This window comes from Notothenia rossii, assembly GCF_949606895.1.
Source record: "Notothenia rossii genome assembly, chromosome: 5".
Classification (NCBI taxonomy): Eukaryota; Metazoa; Chordata; class Actinopteri; order Perciformes; family Nototheniidae; genus Notothenia; species Notothenia rossii.
In genome coordinates this window covers 51,756,451-51,775,790 of record NC_136903.1, presented here as the reverse complement: position 1 = coordinate 51,775,790, position 19,340 = coordinate 51,756,451, and the positions used below count along the sequence as shown (strand labels likewise).

General features: G+C 41.0%; 1 protein-coding gene and 1 long non-coding RNA gene across 4 annotated transcripts in view; one reads left to right on the top strand and one right to left on the bottom strand.

Annotated features, from left to right (window-relative positions):
• Positions 1 to 7,235: 7,235 nt before the first annotated feature.
• On the top strand, positions 7,236 to 18,197 carry ube2v1 (ubiquitin-conjugating enzyme E2 variant 1). The gene is made up of 4 exons (XM_079680389.1): positions 7,236 to 7,389; positions 10,008 to 10,156; positions 16,291 to 16,416; positions 16,958 to 18,197. Exons 1-4 carry the CDS (start codon positions 7,371 to 7,373, stop codon positions 17,102 to 17,104), a joined length of 441 nt encoding a protein of 146 aa, XP_079536515.1. The 5' UTR covers positions 7,236 to 7,370; the 3' UTR covers positions 17,105 to 18,197.
• The window catches only part of LOC307038738, a 46,839-nt gene continuing 44,909 nt past the window's right edge, over positions 17,411 to 19,340 (bottom strand). For all 3 annotated transcript variants that reach the window (XR_013808082.1, XR_013808083.1, XR_013808084.1), the window contains exon 3: positions 17,411 to 19,033. This is a non-coding gene — a long non-coding RNA (uncharacterized lncRNA). The remainder of the gene's footprint in view (positions 19,034 to 19,340) is intronic.

Sequence of the window (19,340 nt, the reverse complement as noted above, 5' to 3'; positions counted from 1 at the left end):
GCCTCGTTGAGCTGCGAGTGTCACTCCACGGAGTTCACTCCGTCACGGAGGGGTAGCAGTGGCGGCGCCAGAGATTTTCTCTAGGGGGTGCTGTGGGGTAGTTTGACGTTTCATAGAGGGTGCTCAAACTTTAAGGGTTTCCCATTAATGCACCAGCGCTACAGTTGAATTTTCTACTGCAACTCATACTTGTTAACCCTCCCGATTTTCGCGGGAGACTCCCGATTTCATTGCCCTCTCCCGGTTTCCTCCCAGGGTCATATTTCTCCCGCATTTCTCCCGATTTCTGCCAAAATCAGATTTACTCAGGACTGTTTCCATATTCTACAATATAAGCATGTTAATGTTAATCTAACAGCTCCGGCGATCCACTAGCACCCCCCCAGCCCCCCATCTTGCATTTTGAAATGCTCCCGAAGATTTTTTTTTAAATATTACATTTAAAAGCATCAATTTGGTGCACTTTGTGAGCAAAATGAAGAGATCTATGGATACATCTCTCAACATACATATGAAACTGAACTGTAAACAGATTTACTATTTCTTTATAGATATTTTACAAATCACTCCCCTTTTAAAACAAAACGTTTGAGACCCACTGAGATAACTAGACTAAAGTTAACTATCTAAACACTGAGAGTCCTTTACTTCACCTGAGCTGAGGTTGTCTGAGACTCTTAGTCTGACAGGAGAGAGTTCTCCCTCCACTTTGTTGTTGAAAAAGCTCCTTATATCCGTTAGCTTGGCTAGCTAGCACCAGATGCTAACCGCAACGATCTCCGGTAGAGACCCACCGGTGCTCGCGCACGCACACAAAATGGCTCGTGCCACACACACACAGAGCAGAGCTTGAATGAAACACAGAGAGCCAGAAGTAAGCTACTTGTACTCACGAGGCCTATTATGTGCAGAATCTCTCTCGCTTTCAGGTGGTTTTGATTGAGTGTCCACACGTGGACGTTTAAGGACTAAAAAACGATCCATTTGTCACTTTGCTGTCAGCAAATAATTTGGCGCTGCAGCTAACAGGAAGTCACTCAAGTGTCACAAAGTAATTTAGCCTATGGGTAGGTCAAAAATGTAATGGGTGCTGGCCATTGGCCTAATCACCTGTGTTGGCTTTATGTTTTTGGTCAAACATTTGTTTGGGGGTGCTTAGGGGGTGCTTTGGCAATCCTGGCACCGCCCCTGAGGGGTAGTGTGGAGGGGTAGGGTGTAGGGCGTGGTTTGGGATTGGGCCGGAGCCTCATTGAGCTGCGAGTGTCACTCCACAGAGTTCACTCCGTCACGGAGGGGTAGTGTGTAGGGGTAGGGTGTAGGGTGTGGTTTGGGATTGGGCCTTCTCTTCACGGCCAGCCTTATCCTTTTTAATATTTTGATTCATTTTCAGAGGTTGGAGAAGTACTCAGAAGTTGTATTTAAGTCAAAGTAGAAGTAGGCTACCAGAGTGAAGGAACACTCTTACTCTTACTTAAGTAAAGTACTTGAGTAACTGTACTTAGTCATTTTACACCACTTATTAGGCTATTTCTAACTCTTAACCTTTATTTTCCTTTACTGTTATTTATTAAAAAAATATCACTCGTCACCGGCTTGGTCTTCAATATCAGGATACATGTATTTATTATCCTTGCAAGAATGGAAGTAGTCCTCACACACAGGGCTGTGTGGGACAAATAGTTCCCAGAGTAGTGTCCTTGACATGCTTATAAGAGAGTGTTACAGATGGAAGAATACTGGTTCAAAGCAGTATTCTGACATTAGTTAAGATTAGCTAAGGCCTGCGTAAGCAATAAACATGACAATCATATGCCTATCTCTCTAGGGGCTGTGTCATCATGCCAATCTTAGGAACATAGCTATCATAACTTCAACACATCCATGCATTCATACATCCGGCTACATACACAGCTATGTAGGGCCTCTGTTATCATGTGCTACTCTGATAAAGAAGGAACATTCAGTATTTTCTCAACTCGTTTTAGAGAATTATGAAAATCATATAATGTGATTAACACAACTTGCCACGAGTGGTGATATGAGAACATGACGATATACACTCTTGTACAGTAGGTGGCGGTATGCACCTTAAAGTTGTTTGCAATCCACCAATAGCTGAGAGGATTTGGAGCAGGGCAGGTGGCAACACTGGACTGTGACTGGATGAGAGATGGCAGAGGGAAGTGACGGGGCAGGAAGCGAGTTAGGAGACATGGAGGTAGTAGGCGGGAGTTATGGAAATGGAGAATGGGATATAGTGAGGAGGAATAAACTTAAAAAGCAAGGAAATACTAATTCGGATGAGAGTAATAGTGAGGGTGAAAGGAGAGAAAGAGTAGTCGGAAATAGGCAACAGGAGTTCATGGTGGTTGTGAAACTTGCAAAAGATGGAGCTTCGTTTGGCGAGTGGAACCCTATACGGTTAACTAAATCGATCAGTAAAGAAATCGGGGAGGTAATGAGTGCCAAAGTATTGAGGAATGGATCAATGTTGATCAAATGGAGGGATAGAGAGCAACAGGGGAGGGCAATAAAGATGAGTACCGTGGAGGTTAAGAAAGTGGAGTGTTCACTGTTTAGTGGTAAAAAGCTAGTCAGGGGAGTGGTGACAGGAATCCCCGTCAGAATTACAGCGGATGATGTGAAAGAGAATATAACAAATGCAAAAATAAGTGATGTCAAACGTATGAAAGCAAACCGCAATGGGGTTAAAGAAGATAGTCTTTCGGTTCTGATCACCTTTGATGAAAAAAGGCTTCCGGAAAAAATACTTATTGGATATATGTGTTATTATGTGAGACCGTATGTTCCACCACCAATAAGATGTTTTAAATGTCAGAGATTTGGACATGTGGAGGCAGTGTGCAGAGGGAAACAAAGGTGTGGCAGATGTGGTGGAGATCATGAATACGGCAAATGTGAAGAAGGGGTAAAGCTGAAATGTTGCAATTGCGGAGGGGAGCATAGTTCAGCATACCGTACCGTACATGTGTAACGTGGATGTGAGGTTAGCAAGAAAGCAGAAGAGATGCAGCGAGTCAGGATGACGCAGAGGCAGCAAAGACAGTTTCCGGAGGAACGCAGGTTACAATGGAAAACAAGAATAAGAGCAAAGAAACAGAAAAAGTCCAAAACTGTGTTAAGCTGAAGGAGGACACTCTGATAGTGAGTACAACAGAGTTTGTATTGTTTATGGCAGAGATTATCAACTGTTCAGCGCAGACTAAAAGCCGGAATGAAAGAATAAAAATAATTATCGGATCAGCTGAAAAGTACCTTGATGTGAAAGGTATGCAGTGGGAAAGTGTGAAAGATATACTAAATGATGATGTTCAACAATCTCAGACATGCAGTGGATCAACTTGATGGTGTTAGTTGTACTGCAGTGGAATGCCAGAAGTTTAATTGCAAATGGACAAGAGTTTAAAAAATATAATGACAATCTGGGAGAGAAACCTAATGTAATTTGTATTCAGGAAACATGGCTGAAACCACAACTGGATTTTATTGTGAAGGGATATACTGCAGTTAGAAGAGATAGGGACTCTGGCAGAGGGGGAGGAGTTGCAACATTCATACAGAGTGGTGTAAGTTACAAAGTTATGCATGTAAGTACAGATCATGAAGCAATAGTTATAAGGGTATGGAATGATAGAGGACCTATAGATATAGTAAATTATTATAATCCATGTAGGAAATTAGATCAAAGTATATTAGAGGATGTTGGGGGTTTACTGCAAGGAAAAGTCATATGGTGTGGGGATTTTAATTCACATAACTCACTATGGGGTAGCCGTAGCACAGATGCAAATGGTGCAGTAGTTGAGGAATTTATAGATGACCACGTGCTAGTGTGTATTAACACTGGGGAAGGAACAAGATATAAATGTACAAAGAATATAGAAACAGTACTCGATCTGACATTTGTGTCTAGTGCTATAGCAGGTATAAGTACATGGAGTGTGGTAAAGCATACTACAGTGGGCAGTGATCATTATCCTGTAATGACTAAAGTTGGGACCAACATACGTTTTGAAAAGGAGAAGAAAATTCCTAGATGGAAATTGGGAAAGGCTAATTGGGATGCTTTCCAAGTTGTAAGTACGAATAGATGTAAAACACTTCAAGAGGAAAATGATGATGATATAAATAAATTGAATGAGGAGCTGGTTAAGGTTATCATACATTCAGCTAAATAAACAATTCCGGAAGTTGAAGGAGCTAGGCGCACCAAGAGTGTACCCTGGTGGAATGGTGAATGTAACAAATCCATTAAAGACAGAAATAAAGCATTCAGACAACTCAATCAACTCCATTCTCAGGAAGCTTTGAATCAGTATAAAAGGGCCCAGGCTATAGTAAGGAGGACGATACGAACGCAAAAACTCACTTTTTGGAGGCAATATTGAAATAGCATTGGAAGAGAAGTACAGCTTGCAGATTTTTGGGACATGATTAGGAGAATGGGGGGAGTTCGAAGGAATTATGAGTTGCCAGTTTTGAGCAGAGGGGACATAATAGCTGTCACAAACTTAGGAAAGGCGGAACTTCTAGCTCAGACATTTAAGAAAGTTCATAGTTCAGATAACCTTACAGAGGAAGCCAGACAGTGCAGAGATAATACATTAATGGAAAACCCGAGAATATTGGATAAAGTAGAAGTGTTAGGGGATCAGGTGGACCTGCATTTTAGTATGTTTGAGTTGAGGAAAGCAATTATTAGTGCTCGTCAAACCACTCCTGGGAAAGATGGTGTTTGCTATAAAATGTTGGAATATATGACGGATAACTCTCTAGTCATTGTGTTAAGATTGTTTAATAGGGTGTGGGATTCTGGCCAACTTCCTTCGGTTTGGAAACAAGCGATAATAGTGCCCATACTAAAGCCAGGGAAAGACCCTTCAGATCCATCTAGCTACAGACCTATTGCCCTGACATCGCATTTATGCAAAATCATGGAAAGAATAGTTACAGAAAGGTTGACATATATCTTAGAAAGTAAAGCTCTGTTATCACCATATCAATGTGGGTTCCGTAGGGGTCGGAATACAATGGATTCTATATTGTGCTTAGAATCAGACATCAGGAAAGCACAGACCAACAAGGAAGTAGTGATTGCAGTCTTCCTTTATATTGAAAAGGCTTATGACATGCTCTGGAAGGAAGGACTACTAATCAAGTTAAAATCATTGGGAATTGGTGGTAAAGCATTTAATTTGGTTATGAATTTTTTACGGGACAGGAAAATACAAGTAAGAGTAGGTGCAGAATATTCAAGTGTGTATGATGTGGAAAATGGTACTCCGCAAGGTAGTGTATGTAGTCCGTTCTTGTTCAATATAATGATACATGACATTTTTAATCAAGTTCATCCAAGTGTGGGAAAATCTTTGTATGCAGATGATGGGGCTTTGTGGGCAAAAGGCCGCAATGTAGCACATGTTGGAAAGAAAATACAAGCTGCAATAGTTGAAGTGGAGAAATTGTCAAATAAATGGGGATTCAAACTGTCAGTAGCTAAGACGCAAGTCATTTGTTTTACAAAACGGCATAAAATTGCTCCTGTACCATTAAAATTGTATGAGCAACCTCTTGAACAGGTAAATACAATAAGATTTCTTGGTGTTTGGTTTGATGGAAAGCTAACGTGGAGCAATCATATCGGAAAAGTTCAAAGTAAATGTAAAAAGGTCAACAATGTACTTCGGTGTTTGGTGGGACAGGAGTGGGGAGCGAGTAGGTCATCACTACTGAACATATATTGGGCACTCATGAGACCTGTATTGGATTATGGGTGTATAGCGTTCATGGCAGCAGCAGAATCAAACCTTAAAAAGCTGGATGTCCTACAACCTCAGGCCCTGAGGATTTGTAGTGGAGCTTTTAAAACATCTCCAGTATCAGCAATACAGGTATAAATGGGAGAAATGCCTTTAAGGATAAGAAGAGTAAAGTTAATGTTGGCATACTGGGTAAACCTTCAGGGGCATGGTGATAGTCATCCAGCGAAAAGTATTTTGAAAGACTGCTGGGAGCACAATGAGTCATATTTAACGAGTTTCGGATGGATTGGTGATGTTAAAGCGGCAAGTATAGGATTGAATCAAATACAGTATTGCCCCACAGTTGCAATCTCGTCCATTCCACCCTGGATATTCCCAATGCCAAGGGTGGACCTCAATATACAAAAAGAGTTGAAGGAAAAAAAAGAAATACCAGTATGGCGCATAACCCAGAATTATTTTGCAAGATATCACTCAGACTCAACAATCATATTTACAGATGGCTCCAAAGATCAAGAGACAGGGCGTGCTGGGGCAGCAGTTTATATCCCAGTGAGTAATTCACATATAAAGAAAAGGGTAACAGACCATGTGTCAGTATACACCACAGAGTTGTTGGAATTGGTATTGGCATTGGAATGGATAAAGGAGAAAGGAATACATAATACTGTAATTGCATCTGACAGCTATTCAGCTTTATCGAGTATGCGATCAGGCAGATCTTCATTTAGAATGTACATAATAAATGAAATATTTCTAATTTTGTATAAAATGCAAATCAAAGGCATATTAACTCGTTTCATCTGGGTTCCTGCTCATGTTGGTGTGCAGGGCAATGAACAGTTGGATATTCTGGCCAAACAAACACTCAGAATTACGAATATAGACATTGAAGTTCCACTCAGCAAAGCGGAGGTTAAAACATTCATACATAAATATGCACAAACAACATGGCAAGAACATTGGGACCTTAGTGATACAGGAAGACATCTTTATAACATTCAAAGGTATGTGGGTGATGGAAGGAAGGTGGGGTTTAAAAAAAGGGAGGAAAATGTCATTTCTCGGATGAGAATAAGTCATACAGGTCTCAATCATACATTAAGGATAATAGGAAAGCGTCCAACCGGAAAGTGTACACACTGTAGCCAGCCAGAAACGGTTGAACATGTTTTGCTGCATTGCAGGAAATATAGTATTCAGAGAAATGTGCTTTTCCAAACACTGAAGAAAGCAAAATACATTGACTTTTCGCTATCAGGGCTGTTAGGGAAAACATCAGGCAATATGTATTGTGAGCTTATTACGTTTCTTAGAGAAATTGATAAATTTAAAATAATCTAGATTTTTGGTTTTATTTATTTATTTATTTATTATTTTGTTTATTTTGTTTATTTTTTTCTGCATAGTCTCTTGTCCATACTCTAGTCCAGTTGGTGGCGGTAATGCACCTAAAAGTTGGTTTGCCAACCGCCAATAAACACTACAGAAGAAGAAGAAGAATAGCTGAGAGAAGAAGAAGAAGAAGTACTTATTCGACGGACACGCTCCACCTTACGTGCGCGCTTCCGTGAATCTATAACAAAGATGGCGGCCGCCTTATCAGGTAAACTGACTTCTCCGACAGTTCAGTTACTATTTTTCATCTATTTTGTTTACGAGGTACAACCCACAGCATAACATATAAGTTAATAGATTCGTTTTTCCCAAAAAGAGTCCAGCTGCAGTGCAGGTTTACTGCGACAGGACTCTGTCTGAGACAAAACGCTGTCTCTGACGATGCAAGCTAGCTCATTAGCTAGCTGCGCTATCCAACAGTCCATGATCCACACGGCTTCTGCAGCCAACTACATTTACAATTATGAAACTAGCAAGCAGAGAAAAGGCTACATGTGGGTTCAGTGCACTCCACAGATCACATTAGACTGGGCTGCAGTGTGTTAACGTCACTCTGTTCGCTGGGCGGTGCCCGGGACTAGCTTGATGGGTAAATAACTTAGCTTTCCGGAAGAAGTGCTCAGAATAAATAGTTCGTCGCTAAAACTGACCCACAAGCAGAGTGTTAAGGATTTACTCAGGTTCTGTATTTGAGTACAATTTTGAGGTTCTTGTGCTTTACTTGAGTATTTCCATTTTATGTTACTTTGTTCTTTCAATCCAATACAATTCAGAGGTTGATGGTGTACTTTTACTCCACTAAATGTATTTAATACCTTTAGTTACTTTACAGATGTGGATTAATGATGTGAAATCGAATCAAGTGTTAAATCAGACTTTAGTTCCACCTGGAGTAAATTCACAAGCTACCCTGGAGTATACAAAGTAATTCAAACTAGCTGCACCTTTAACAGCTTTGAGAACACTTTAATGTTCAATCATTATAATCAGAGAGTATTCATCCTACGCTCTGGTATTTCTACTTTACTTAAGCACAATATATGAGTGTTTCTAACATCTCTGCCCACAAGGTAATTTACTTAACTATTTGTTTGACATCATACTCTTACAGCTTGTGTAATGTCAACAGTTGTACTAGTAAGCGGTATGTTTCTACATTTAAAGGTTTAGGAGGCAATTCCTTAAACACTAAGTTTTAAGGTTTGCCACCTCAAAGCCAATGCCTCCTAATGCCAGCACTGGAAAGTAACTAACTACATTTACTCAAGTATTAGAGTTTTTTGATATATTTATACTGCACTACATTTCAGAGGCCAATATCCTACTTTTTACTCCATTAGATGTATTTAACACACAGCTTCTTTTTACTTTGTACATATAAAAACACATGCTATGCTGATATGGTACAATCCAGTAATGTACTACTAATCTACACAGTATTTCAAGTATCTTCATTTGGTCCACATTGACCAACCACTACTCTAATATTATTTGATATTTATAAGGAAATGATAACATAATAACCATAATAATAAAATACTGTGAAAAGAGCCATTCTGCATAATGACTACTTTTACTTTTGATACTTGAAGTACATTTAGCAGGTAATACTTCTGTACTTACTATTATTCTGAAATGGGTCATTGTGCAGAATGAGTACTTTTACTTAAGAGTAATTATGAAATCAAATATTTACTTGTAGTAGAGTACTTAAAGACTAAAGTATTTGCGCTTTTAGTTCAGAAATGGATCTAAGTACTTCTTCCAACACTGCCTAATGGTAAGTTGGACAAACTATAACAAATTGCGTCAGTCTGAGGATAACTCTGCTGCATAAAAATAAGGCTCATTATACAGCCATTTGAAACACTAAAACACACAATCTAAGAAATATAACCTAGTAGTATTCATTATTATAGACTCTGGGAGACCTAGATCAGAATAGATACTGTCAATTAGGGCTGTACCCGAAGTTGGATTACTATTCGGGTTTCAATTTCGCTTTTTGAATTTATTGAAAACTCCAATATCAACGTAAGAGCTTGTGCCTCTTCGGGGGGTGCTAACACTTAACCATACACTTTATCGTTTACTTTCTTCGTCTTTATATGTAGATATTACTTTTTCTCCGTTAATCTCCGTCACATTGTTTCCATAGCAACAACAACTTCCTGTCAACAGTGCTAACTCTCCTTCAAAATAAAAGCATGTCCATAAAAAATAGGAAGCCAAGCCAAATTACACTTAAAATATATACAACTGCAACGAAAGTAACACACACAATGCAATATCCTTTTCAATTTCAAAGAACACAAATTGGGTTGTATAGATTAACAAATAACTATAAAACAACAATACTGTAGAATAACAAAATGAATGCCGTGAATAAACCGAAATACACGTGTTGAAGCGGTTCCTGCTGATTACTACCGAATATCCGGAGCCTGAAAAATGGTATTCGGGACAGCCCTACTGTCAATTCAGACTTCCTTTTAGTGGATGCCTCCCCCAAGTCAACTTTTGGAATAGGATTTTTCAATCGTTTACTACCTCTTTTTTCAGCTGTCAGATCTGCCAACATGGATCACACACTTCTTTCAACTTCCCGGCTCTTGCAATTTAGCAGAAAACTAATTTTGTCTGTTTGAGAGTGAAACATATTAAGACTCTGATAATTTAGCTTTAAATCAGGTCTGTTAGGCGAAATTATCGAGTATGGTATGACGTTTCTGCGTGAATTTTTCTCCCATTGTGTTAATAGAGAGAAGTCATTAAATGTTCCTTTTTTGTGCCCTTGTGTGTGTGTGCATGCTTGTGTTTTGGAAGGCATCGTAGTTCCCCGCAGCTTTCGTCTGCTGGAGGAACTGGAGGAAGGTCAGAAGGGAGGTGGAGACGGTACGGTGAGCTGGGGCCTCGCAGATGATGACGACATGACACTAACTCATTGGAACGGCATGATCATCGGCCCGGCCAAGGTGACCCCACCCCTGAGTTTACAGCACCAATACATTACTCTGCTCTTTTATTCAATGGCCAATGGACTTTAAGCATTGCATTCGTATAAAACAGTGTTAAAGAAATGTCATTGTAGGAAAGAAATTCACCATCTAACAGCTAACGATCAAACATCTGAGGATTTGAGGACGAGCTTTACTTGACCTTTTTATGGTATTTTTCTGCGTATGCAAAATATGCAATCATTATCAGGAATACCTAACACTTAGCAGCTGCTCTAACACATTGGTTTATTAGATTTTTTTAAACTACAGTGAAGTGGTAGTTTTCAACGAGAGTAAACCGGTGTCATTGAAAGGGAGTGTTATGACACTCTGGCCAGTACACAGTCATGTGATTCATGTCCGCTCTATAGTTCCAACTATTATCAAATAGTGCATTGATTACCATGCAGACTTCACTTATACTCTCAATATAATATATCATTTTAGACAGTGGTCCGTTACATTTACAGTAGCTATTGTTTCTATTAATATTTTTCTTGTGCTTTTATGATCATCATGTCCCACATCCCAATTTTAAGACCTAAACAGATAAACAACACAAAATGAATCGACAACCACAAGAAGTGAAAATGACTGAAGTTTATTGTTAAGAAACAATCTTCTAGGGCATTCATTTGAAGTAATTGTAGTTTAACTAACACTACATTATATATGTTTAAGACAGTGTTGCTAGCATTAGCTAACTATTTTTATAATCTTACTAATATTGCGCGTTATCATATTGTATAGGTTATAACTAATGCTGGCTAAAAGTAGTCAGCTGTTGTGTTAAAATATCCAAAAGTGCATAATTTCATTACCTCCCCAGCGAGTGTGCTGTGAAACACTGTAAAAGGAATGATGTACTGTTTAGAGCTTGAACTATCATGTGATTAAAACAACACACATCACTTTTGGCTTCCCATTACTACAGAAGTTGATGCTTTCGTAAAAGGCACTGTGATAAACCTCATTTTTATAAGTTCTGTTGTTGCTCTCATAGGGATCATGTGCAGGTATATCAGCTGTGTGCAAACTGACCATAAGAGGGCTGCAAGTAATTCAAATGAAACATGTCCCCTCTGCCTGCTGTAGGATAGTTACATAAGGCGTGTTCACACCGCAGTACTTTTCCCACTTTAGTTCCGATATAGTTCCGAAATGTTGCGTTCACACCAAAAAGAGCCGGAACTACAATTAGTTAATGAGAACCTTTTTACCCCCTTTTCCGTCCCTGCTAGAGAGCAGGGACTTTCGTGGTAGAAAAAAGGTTCCTATTTCTGATTGGCTGGGCCGATTGCAAACCAGTAAAACTCCCAAAAAGTTTTGTGAAGCTGCCATTAGCATTATTAGCATTAGCATTAGCCCAGCGCACAAACGCAGAGAGACTAACTTATGGCAACACAAAAGAAAACATGGTGGAACAGTGGTGGAGATGAGGAGGTGTCTTCCATGATTTAGCCTACTTCCTGGAGGGTTAAGAGAATGTAGTACTTTTTGCAGTATTGAGCCAAGCATCCTTCTGATGGCAGTAATATTGTCTCTAAGGTGACTATAGCATAGGGATGGGAATTTGAAAGCAAAAGTATATTCGAATATTCGTCCCCCCAAAAAATTGTTAACCGAAATGTACATATCCTATAAAAAAAAAAATTGGGTAAAAAACATAAAATTTGATTTCTTTTTTTTTCAATACTTTTTGGAAATAAATACATACATGTTCAAAGTGTAGAAACCAAGTCGAATTTGTCAAATGTATGGAACTGGTGATCACAGTTTGACAGCTATAGGCCTACAGCTTTCATGTGCGGAGGCGATTAACAATCAGCCCAGCTGTAGAGAAGACCCTCATAGCTGGAACGGAGGTTGCGGGTATAGCAAGGTATAGCATGTACAGTGGGGCAAAAAAGTATTTAGTCAGCCACCAATTGTGCAAGTTCTCCCACTTAAAAAGATCAGAGATGCCTGTAATTTTCATCCTAGGTATACCTCAACTATGAGAGACAAAATGAGAAAAGAAAATCACATTGTCTGATTTTTAAAGAATTTATTTGCAAATGATGGTGGAAAATAATTATTTGGTCAATAACAAAAGTTCATCTCAATACTTTGTTATATACCCTTTGTTGGCAACGACAGAGGTCAAATGTTTTCTGTAAGTCTTCACAAAGGTTTCACACACTGTTGCTGGTATTTTGGCCCATTCCTCCATGAAGATCTCCTCTAGAGCAGTGATGTTTCGGGGCTGTCGCTGGGCAACACAGACTTTCAACTCCCTCCAAAGATTTTCTATGGGGTTGAGATCTGGAGACTGGCTAGGCCACTCCAGGACCTTGAAATGCTTCTTACGAAGCCACTCCTTTGTTGCCCGGGCGGTGTGTTTGGGATCATTGTCATGCTGAAAGACCCAGCCACGTTTCATCTTCAAAGCCCTTGCTGATGGAAGGAGGTTGTCACTCAAAATCTCACGATACATGGCCCCATTCATTCTTTCCTTTACACGGATCAGTCGTCCTGGTCCCTTTGCAGAAAAACAGCCCCAAAGCATGATGTTTCCACCCCCATGTTTCACAGTAGGTATGGTGTTCTTTGGATGCAACTCAGCATTCTTTCTCCTCCAAACACGTCAAGTTGAGTTTTTACCAAAAAGTTATATTTTGGTAAAGAGGTATACCTAGGATGAAAATTACAGGCCTCTCATCTTTTTAAGTGGGAGAACTTGCACAATTGGTGGCTGACTAAATACTTTTTTGCCCCACTGTATATATAAGTTATAGTATAAAGTATACTGTCGTATATATATATATATATATATACATTGAATTATTCAATTTGATAACAGGTAATCAACTTAGGCATCCCTCCCAAAAAAAAAAAGAATTAATACAAATATTCATAACTCATATTCGAATACCTGAATAATTTCGAATATTCGATTAATCGTTCCCATCCCTAATAGCTGTGTCTCTGTTTAATTTCCAATACACTCAGCTGAACTGACTTCTTTAGAGATAAATGGTTCTCAAAGGATAGCACAGCTACACACAAATCATGACCTGAGGACATACTGCACTGTAGATAAACCGCAACCGTCTGAAGTTTGCTAGAGAGCATTTAGATCAGGGGTCGGCAACCTTTTTGATATGAAGTGCCATTTTAAAAAAAAATTGTTATCAGCGTGCCAATGATCGAGAATCATCAACGGGGGGGGGGGGGGTTGAGGAGCTTGACGCTCGTCAACTATCAGCAGGAGGGCGGGGGAGCCTCGCTGCGGGGAAGTAGTGTGTGGGCCTGTCAGCGCAACTTACATGATGCCGAATTTAACAAACACATTTAAATGATTTGTTTAAACGGCATAATAATAAGGACGATCGTCCGTTCTGTGATTCTCCAGAGCACACATGTTATGATATTAGGAGTCAGAGTTAGATGAGATCGCTGTCCCTTTTAAGAGAGAGAGAGGGGTGTGGCTTGTGCATGTGTGTTTTTGTGGATGGTAGAGCGACAGTGAGGGAACGTGTGTATGTTTCTGGAAGTGAAACGAAGAAGCAGAAAAACAGAGGTCTGTGATGTATTTTGTGAAACAGAAGAACAGCTAAATAAATGCAACGGCCTCCCAAGAAGAGCTCGCCTCTCTCTAGTCATTTAAGCTTAAGTGAGTTATTGAACCAAAAGCTTGTTTCTTCTGCCCTCCTCGACTACGGTCTGGGAGCCGACAGGAAAGTTCAACACACAGATGGCCAGTCCGCCCCTTTGTAGCATATCATTTCGATGAGAGATGAGCAGATCGCCACTGGGCTTTCAACTAAAGACACAGCCACACAAAAACTGCGGCATTTGTACAGCTCCTTATGGGTACTGCAATTAGCTTAGTGCTTTCCTCCGTGGTGAAACGATCAGCACTGCACCACGGAGGAAAGCGGCAGAAAGTCACCTGGAGTTAAAGAGAGCGGGGCTGCGTTGCGTGCATGGCTTCCTTCTGCAGGTAACGGGGAGACGCGCTGTGGCGGCGGTCTCGTTCAGGATCCGAAAATATAATTTAAATATTTTTGCACACTTATTCCACTTATTCCTAGTGTGCCACTGGTTACGGTGCCGCGTGCCAATGCTGGCACGCGTGCCAGGGGTTGCCGACCCCTGATTTAGATGATCCAGAAGAGGATTGGGAGAATGTCATATGGTCAGATGAAACCAATATAGAACTTTTTGGTAAAAACTCAACTAGACGTGTTTGGAGGAGAAAGAATGCTGAGTTGCATCCAAAGAACACCATACCTACTGTGAAACATGGGGGTGGAAACATCATGCTTTGGGGCTGTTTTTCTGCAAAAGGACCAGGACGACTGATCCGTGTAAAGGAAAGAATGAATGGGGCCATGTATCGTGAGACCTTGAGTGACAACATCCTTCCATCAGCAAGGGCATTGAAGATGAAACGTGGCTGGGTCTTTCAACCTGACAATGATCCAAACACACCGCCCGCGCAACGAAGGAGTGGCTTCGTAAGAAGCATTTCAAGGTCCTGGAGTGGCCTAGCCAGTCTCCAGATCTCAACCCCATAGAAAATCTTTGGAGGGAGTTGAAAGTCTGTGTTGCCCAGCGACAGCCCCAAAACATCACTGCTCTAGAGGAGATCTGCATGGAGGAATGGGCCAAAATACCAGCAACAGTGTGTGAAAACCTTGTGAAGACTTACAGAAAACGTTTGACCTCTGTCATTGCCAACAAAGGGTATATAACAAAGTATTGAGATTAACTTTTGTTATTGAACAAATACTTTTTTTCCCCACTGTATATATTGATATAAAAAAACAAATTGTATTGTTTTCAGAATACGGTACTAATACTGCTGTCAAGGGTCTGAATACTCCTTTCAACACTGTTAAATATTCATCATTCTGTAAATATTCAGATGTGATTAGGTAAAGCTTTAAAACAAACATGTAAGGACACATGAGTGTCCACTGTTACGCTGATGATACCCAACTGTATCTCAGCACCACTCCATCCTCCCAGCTCCCCCCTCAGTCTCTCATCAACTGCCTGCATGACATCAAAACATGGATGTCTTCCAACTACCTTAAGCTGAACAGCAGGAAAACAGAGCTCATGGTTGTGGCACCCAAGGCCCTGCTCCAGAAGGTTGGTGACTTCATCCTCAAGGTTGACGGCTGCTCCATCTCCCCATCTCCTGAAGCCCGCGACCTGGGTGTCATCCTCGACTCCACCTTCTCCTTCCACTCCCACGTCAAGTCTGTGACCAAATCTGCCTTTTTCCATCCAAGGAACATTGCCAGACTCCGACCGTCACTCTCGGAGTAGGTTGCCGAAACCCTAGTGAATGCGTGTGTCACCTCCCGCTTGGACTACTGCAATGGTGTCCTGTTCGGGGTTCCCAACAAAACCCTAGACAGGCTCCAGTATGTCCAAAACTGTGCTGCTAGGGTACTCACACATACAAAGCCGTGGCAGCACATCACTCCCACCCTCATCCACCTACACTGGTTGCCGGTCAAGTCCCGCATATCCTACAAAGTCCTCCTCCTTACCTACAAGTCCCTCCATGCCCATGCCCCCCAGTACCTATCAGACATCCTTCACCCACATGCCCCACCCCGGAACCTGCGGTCCTCAGACTCTGGCCTGCTTGCCACCCCCCGCACCAAACTGCGAACCTTCAGGGACAGAGCCTTCTGTGTGGCAGCCCCCACCCTCTGGAACGCTCTCCCTGCGGAGATCCGCAACATCCCCACGCTTGACGCCTTCAAAAGGGCCCTCAAGTCCCATCTGTTTGCCAAGGCTTTCGGCCCCTAATCGATCTGTTGTTTTGTCTGTCTGACTTTTGTTATGTTTGTTTTTGCCCTATTATTTGTAAAGCGACCTTGGGTCCCTTGAAAGGCGCTATATAAATCCAAGCTATTATTATTATTGTTATTTTCACTGTTATATTTAGTGATATGTACTATAATGTTCATATACTGTTATATGAACTGTAATACACTGTCATTGTTATATTAACCACTGTTTAATAGTAAACCAGAGGAGCTCAGATGAGTGGACATTTCCATGACCTCTCTCCCAGAGCTAACCTATAGTCTCTTTGATTGCAGACCGTCTATGAAGGCAGGATATACAGTCTGAAAATAGAATGTGGAAACAGATACCCAGAATGCCCCCCCCATGTCCGCTTTGTGAACAAGATTAACTTGAACTGCGTACACAGTTCAAATGGTTTGGTAAGTATCCACATTTCCCTATAGATACACTCTCACCTATTAAGTCAACATTTCAAATGTGATCATTCATTTCAAGTGTTTATTTGTGTTTTGTTCAAGTGGTTAAAGTACGGCCAAATGAGTAGGACAAGTAAATGGTATCACCATGTTCTAGCTGAGAAAGGAGAGGGCCTGTACCCATGACATGAGAGGACATTCGTCCATCTTATTACCCAGATAAAGGAGTGCTCAGTCTCAAACTACTCTCAGGTTCTAGAGCCTTTTTCAAATGTTCTAAAAATGTTTTTTGGAAACTACTTTTAGACCAAAAAGGTAGGAGTCATCAAGTTAGGACTTTGATATGACCCGTTTTTTGGCTTTTTTTCTAAATTAGATATTTAGAGCGACCTCTAGCTTCTGAAATAGTTCTAAATCTATTTTTGTTTTAAATAGTTTGAACTCACTCCCAGCATGATTATTGGATAATATATACAACCTTAGTGGCACCATAGCTTCCTTAATAAGGCCATAATAAAAATACCTCCTCCTCCTCCTCTTTCAGGTGGACTTAAAGTCGCTGTCAGCACTGTGCAGATGGAAAAACTCCCACAACATCCGGATAGTGCTGCAGGAACTCAGACAGCACATGATGATGAAAGAGAACAACAGGCTCTCCCAGCCGCCCGAAGGCCAGGTGTTTAGCAACTGAGGCGCGCGCACACTGACACACACACAAACACACACACTGACACTCTCATACACACACACACACTCAGTGACACACACACACACACACACACACACACACACACACACACACACACACACACACACACACACACACACACAGTGACACACACAGCATAATACTGTGCTACTTTCAAAATATACCACCATCATGTTTCCAAGACTCCTCCCTCAGAACCCTCCCATTGGACGTAGAGGGATGTGCACTCAGCGCCCATTCAAATAAAATAAAAACCCAGAGCAGACATTACAAAACAAAAATACCGTACATCTTACTAATGTTCTTTTTATTATCTTCATGTGTGTTCTTCATCCAGATGATGACATATCACAGATCCTGATTGAGTCCACCAGTAATGTGTGTGTGCTGGACTCTTCACAAGTGGTGTCAGTTAGTCCCTCTTATATGGGTGTTGTGGTGATGGGTTTGAATCAGCAAAACAAATGTACTTCTGTCACTCCCAGCAAAATGTTGAATGTGGGGTCATTCTGCAGCGTACCTCAGCATCTTGCAGAAGGCTGAAACAGATTCCCTAGAGACTAAATCCTGCACCCACCACGATGCTTTGCTTGGTCTCCCAGGCTGCATTAGTATGTAACTCCCCAGCTTCCGCAATCCCGACGATGTGAATTTCACGGGCCTTCCTTAACAGTGGATGTCCGGTACATAGGAGCAGACTGCTACTAGACCTTTAGCAACGTATGTATCAACAGCACTGCTGGCTCATCACTCATGTTCTCAGACTTGTCCTCTGTGTGCCATATGGTTCATAGTGCTTTGTGATTGATTATTAGCAGCCAGTGGGGTGTGGGGGGGGGGGGCTACAGTTTCTTGTGCTCAGGATCACCACTGTACTGTGGCCTGAGCCGAGCAGGAGGAGGAGCTGCGATTTGTTGTGTTTTTGGTTTCTTCAATTTCCAGGCTGACCTTCCTGTGTATACTCCACTGAACGCAATGTACGGCTTTGGATGTTTTATTTTATAACGGGTTGAATCTAATCAGGGTAATGGTGACCTGTTGCATGGTTTTATTTGAATTAAACATTATTACTTTTGCACGTGTTGTGTCGTTATTCTCAAGGGAAACATTTCAGTACACTTTTTGTTTAAGTCAATCTTAAAACAATAGTTGGGTGTCCATATGAGATTGGAAAGAGTTTAGGGTTGCTGATATCGTTCTTCCTGGAAAAAGCAAGATTTCCTGACATGTATTTCATATTGGGATACAAGGTCCTACATTACTAATACAAAACACTACAGTACACTCCATACCAGCTAAATATATATACGTCTTAAAAAACTCCACTTTGTGTAATATATTGGCTTTCTAAAAGAGGGATCTTTTTTGTGTAATATATTGGCTTTCTAAAAGAGGGATCTTTTTTCAGATATAACAAAGCTAATCCAGTGCAAAGAAGAATGTATTCAACTGTTACAGAACAATACACTGATGTTTAAAAAAAAAAAAAATCCACGTCCCATATTTCAACTCTCAAGTGCTTTGTAATTTTACTTATATCAATGGTAACTACGTTTAGGTAACAAAATGCTACCTTCATGCTAACATCCACTCATGTACACACAGACCATAATGTGTTGGGAAAGCCAAACCAAGGCAGGCGATCCCACATGCTGCCTTTCTGTTTCTGATCTGCATCTGCATGTTATAAGCCTAAGTAAGAGAGAATTGAGACCCGGCAGAATGAAACAGTCCCATCCATCACATGACGGTAAAGTAAGCTGTGGAGTTAAACGCTTCTCGTCCGTCAAACTGTCCTGACAGCACGATGCTGCTCTGAGCGAAACCAGACGCAGCTCTCCATCCAGCAGCTGCTGGGGCTCTGTTGGCCTCCTCTCTGCAGGGAAACAAAGGGTGGCACGTGACCTGAGGCTGGGGGAGAAAAGATGAATCAATCACTGGCTGATACAGCTGGGTGCCCTTCATTCCCTTATATAACACACACTCTCTCTCTCTTTATGGACTTCAGAGAAACCATCAGCTAGATGCAGTGCTGTAAACAACCAAACTGAGTACTGAATGTCCCATTTGATATATGAATATGAAAAACTTTAAATCTAATCTTTTATCAATGACTTTTGTTATGTTTAGGTGACATGCTCGCTGTATGGGACCATCCTACAGTGATGCATCTCAGAGTTTCACGTCAATCGTTCTATGTGTGTGTTCAAGTCAGAGT

Coding starts and splice junctions, on each gene's coding strand:
- ube2v1 (XM_079680389.1), top strand. Junction 10,157..16,290: donor TGATCATCGGCCCGGCCAAG/GTGACCCCACCC, acceptor CTTTGATTGCAG/ACCGTCTATGAAGGCAGGAT. Junction 16,417..16,957: donor TACACAGTTCAAATGGTTTG/GTAAGTATCCAC, acceptor CTCCTCTTTCAG/GTGGACTTAAAGTCGCTGTC.